Source organism: Salminus brasiliensis, chromosome 16 (genome assembly GCF_030463535.1).
Source record: "Salminus brasiliensis chromosome 16, fSalBra1.hap2, whole genome shotgun sequence".
In the NCBI taxonomy this organism is placed as follows: domain Eukaryota; kingdom Metazoa; phylum Chordata; class Actinopteri; order Characiformes; family Bryconidae; genus Salminus; species Salminus brasiliensis.
The window spans coordinates 35832295-35836539 of NC_132893.1; the positions used below are offsets into that span (position 1 = coordinate 35832295).

At 38.8% G+C, this 4245-nt stretch overlaps 1 protein-coding gene across 1 annotated transcript; it reads left to right on the forward strand.

The window, feature by feature from the left end:
- Positions 1–2182: 2182 nt before the first annotated feature.
- On the forward strand, positions 2183–3258 carry tcimb (transcriptional and immune response regulator b). The gene has a single exon (XM_072658865.1). It carries the CDS (start codon positions 2258–2260, stop codon positions 2579–2581), a length of 324 nt encoding a protein of 107 aa, XP_072514966.1. The 5' UTR covers positions 2183–2257; the 3' UTR covers positions 2582–3258.
- Positions 3259–4245: the final 987 nt, after the last annotated feature.

Genomic DNA, 4245 nt, shown 5'->3' on the forward strand with positions numbered 1-4245 from the left:
AATAATCGTGTAAATCTGCAGGTCTGGAGATAAAAGGTTCTTGTGTGACTACCCTGATATGTAATTACATAATTACACTGTTATTTCAATAATAAATCTCTATTTGAGTTGCATTCTGTATGGACAGGTGATGCGTTTTGTAAAGGTCTCGATGCCAAAAATCTACATTTTACTTCCAAACCTGCTCTGTCCTCACAGCTCCTGCTGGAGTCAAAATGATTCATCAGAAGATGAGGTATTTCATACTGACGCAACTATGAGGGAGTTCTGAGAGTTTCTGAGGTGTTTCTTTTTTAATGTTGGTTATTATTTATTAATAAATCTGTTGTTCAGATAGTTTCACTGTGGTGTCAGGAGGGCTGTGACCTCAATGCAGTGTTTTCTGCCTTTTTTTGAGCTACAGTAAAGCAAAACTTACCAGCACTATTCAATATTCTGATGAATTATTTTTACTGTTATTTCAGATGCTCACAAAAACACAACAGATTAAAATATGAGAACATTTGAATGTCATTCAACAGTTCATTTACATGTCTTGAAATATGAGGTGATCTAGATATTAATGTTATTAGAGCTTCATACTGGATATTAATGTTATTAAAGCTTCATACTGGATAATAATGTTATTAGAGCTTCATACTGGATATTAATGTTATTAGAACTTCATACTGGATATTAATGCGATTAGAGCTTCATTCTGGATATTAATGCTATTAGAACTTCATACTGGATATTAATGTTATTAGAACTTCATACTGGATATTAATGCTATTAGAGCTTCATTCTGGATATTAATGCTATTAGAACTTCATACTGGATATTAATGTTATTAGAGATTCATACTGGATATTAATGTTATTAGAGCTTCATTCTGGATATTAATGTTATTAGAGCTTCATACTGGATATTAATGATATTAGAGCTGAGCTTCATACTGGATATTAATGTTATTAGAGCTTCATACTGGATGTTAATGTTATTAGAACTTCATACTGGATATTAATGCTATTAGAGCTTCATTCTGGATATTAATGCTATTAGAACTTCATACTGGATATTAATGTTAATAGAACTTCATATTGGATATTAATGTTATTAGAGATTCATACTGGATATTAATGTTATTAGAGCTTCATTCTGGATATTAATGTTATTAGAGCTTCATACTGGATATTAATGATATTAGAGCTGAGCTTCATACTGGATATTAATGTTATTAGAGCTTCATACTGGATATTAATGATATTAGAGCTTCATACTGGATGTTAATGTTATTAGAGCTTCATACTGGATATTAATGTTATTAGAACTTCATACTGGATATTAATGATATTAGAGCTTCATACTGGATATTAATGTTATTAGAGCTTCATACTGGATATTAATGATATTAGAGCTTCATACTGGATATTAATGTTATTAGAGCTTCATACTGGATATTAATGATATTAGAGCTTCATACTGGATATTAATGTTATTAGAACTTCATACTGGATATTAATGATATTAGAGCTTCATACTGGATATTAATGTTATTAGAGCTTCATACTGGATATTAATGTTATTAGAACTTTATACTGGATATTAATGTTATTAGAGCTTCATACTGGATATTAATGTTATTAGAGCTTCATACTGGATATTAATGTTATTAGAACTTTATACTGGATATTAATGTTATTAGAGCTTCATACTGGATATTAATGTTATTAGAACTTTATACTGGATATTAATGTTATTAGAGCTTCATACTGGATATTAATGTTATTAGAACTTCATACTGGATATTAATGTTATTAGAACTTTATACTGGATATTAATGTTATTAGAGCTTCATACTGGATATTAATGTTATTAGAACTTCATACTGGATATTAATGTTAGAGCTGGAACTCTGGGCTTGTTAACAAAGGGCTTTGTTCTGGATGCTTCTGTATTTTGTACCCACTGTACAAACTGTGTGTACTTGTATTCCAGTTTAGCAACAAAGGCCAATAAAATATTGATAAAAAAAGTTATTCTTCATAACATATTAATTAACATCTTCCCAGCTGGATGAGGATCTGCCTCGCTGAGTATGCTCTCTTGCATAGAAGTGACCTCAGTGACTTCACTGACCTCTATGAAGTCATGGTGCCAAGAGATTGGTGTGTATGAGGCCAGCCCCCTTATAAAGGGCTGCCTACTGCACTACAGCACTACAGCAGAGTGAACTCACAGCTCCACACACACACACCCTGCTGCTCTCTCAACAACCATGTCTGCAGGATCCTCTCTGCTGGCGGGAAGGAACATACACTCATGCCTGGTGTCCCCTGCCATGGCCGGCCAGGTTTTCGACACGGCGCGGCGCAAGAAGGCCACCGCCAACATCTTCGCAGACGTGAAACAGGACGTCCTGCTGAAGCTCTTCAGAAAGGCCGGGGACCTGCGGGCGGCTGAGAGGGCAAACAGCATCGTCTCCTATGGCAACGACCCGGACCGCGTCAGCCGGGCGCTGAAGGCCCTCCAGCAGCAGGACAAGAAGGACATGTTCACGCTCATTAACGGGCTGAAGAGGTCATCTCTCAGATTGCACTGAACAGGCTGGGAGAGAAAGCTGGGAAGCTGAACAGAGAGAGAGAGAAACTCCTTCTTTCTCCGGCTGGACTCCAGTACCTGCAGCCTGTGGTGATGATGATGATGATGATGATGATGATGATGATGATGATGAAGAGGTGTGAGAACTTCTCAGATGTTTAAACGCTTAAAGTCTAGACTTACTATCCTGTTGTTTTGGTGAATGTGCTGGAAATGTCTAGAGACGCTGTAACAGTTCAAACTGATGGACTTTCAAAGATGGATTTTAGAAATGCTGAATGTTGATGGACAGTGGATAAACTGAGAGGTTGATGGACACTAGAAGGTCGAAGAGTTCTGCTGATGTTCTGCACCTAGACTCTGACCACCACACTCTCAGCAGTACTGTCTGACCAGGAGTGTGAGCTGTGGAGTCTCCGGGACACGCTGAGCTCATGGTGATGATGATGATGATGACGATGATAAAGGTGAAGCATAGAGCACCTTGTGGTGATGAAGAGGAAAGAGTAACAGAGTAGCAGAAGGATGTGATCAGTCTGTGCTCTCTGGAACTGATGCTTTGACACTAACGCCCACTAACACTGGAACTGACCGTGGTGTTGTCCAGGCTGTATATTTTCACAAGCTCTGCACTTAATGACCAATTTTTTTTTATTTAAATAAAATATTTTGTATGAATCTTTGTTCAGATGTCTAATTTCTCTGGGTAGCTCTGCAGGGGGTTGCTCAGATTAGAAGCTGGCGCTCCTGATGGTGGTGTTGAGGAGACGATGAACTGACTGATCTGTTGCATGGTCTCACTCTTGGGACATGTGCCAGGCTGGAGTTCCTGGTCATAGTTCAGTGCTTTGCTCAGATGAATGATTACACAGAGGTCCTGTTCATGTTTGTGTTCATGTTTGCCTCAGCGTTCTTCGAGTCTGGAGTTCACAGAGATGTAAGGAACCGAACTGGTGTTCTTCTAACCAACATAACAATAGCTCACACTTATAAGACCAAGATAAGCACGATAACCAACACTTTTATGGGGGTGTCTAAGACTTTTGCACAGCACTGTGTTTCCTACACTATGTGGACAAAAGTATTGGGACACCTGCTCAGTCATTGCTCCTTCTGAAATCAATGGTATTAAAAAGAAGAGCTGTCTCTACTGTCCAGAAAAGAAGACTTACTACTAGATTTAGGAGCAGGAGCATTTGATTGCATTTGATTGCATTCAGCAACATGAGCGTTAGTGCGGTCAGGATGTTGGATAGATGATCACCACCCCACCTTATCATCCCCAAATCATCCAAAAGTACTGGATGGAGCTCCACCACCATCATTCCAGAGAACACAGCTCTTCCACTGCTCCACAGCTCCTCAATGCTGGGGGGCTTTATACCCCTCTAGCCCACTCCTGATATTAGGCAGCATGGTGCCAATAGGGTCATGATGTTTATCTGCTCCAGAGAGTCCTATTCTATTGGCAGTACTTCTTTACAAGGACCAATCAAGCTGTGTGTGTGCATTTGCACATTTGTGTCAGCAATGTCAGCAACTTAAGGTAGCTGAATGCTTTCATTAGAAGGGGTGTCCACAAATATTTGGACATGTAGTGTAAGAGATATATCGAGGGTTTTCTGTTCAATATCCAGAAAGCCGGTCTGAACTGAACATTATGTG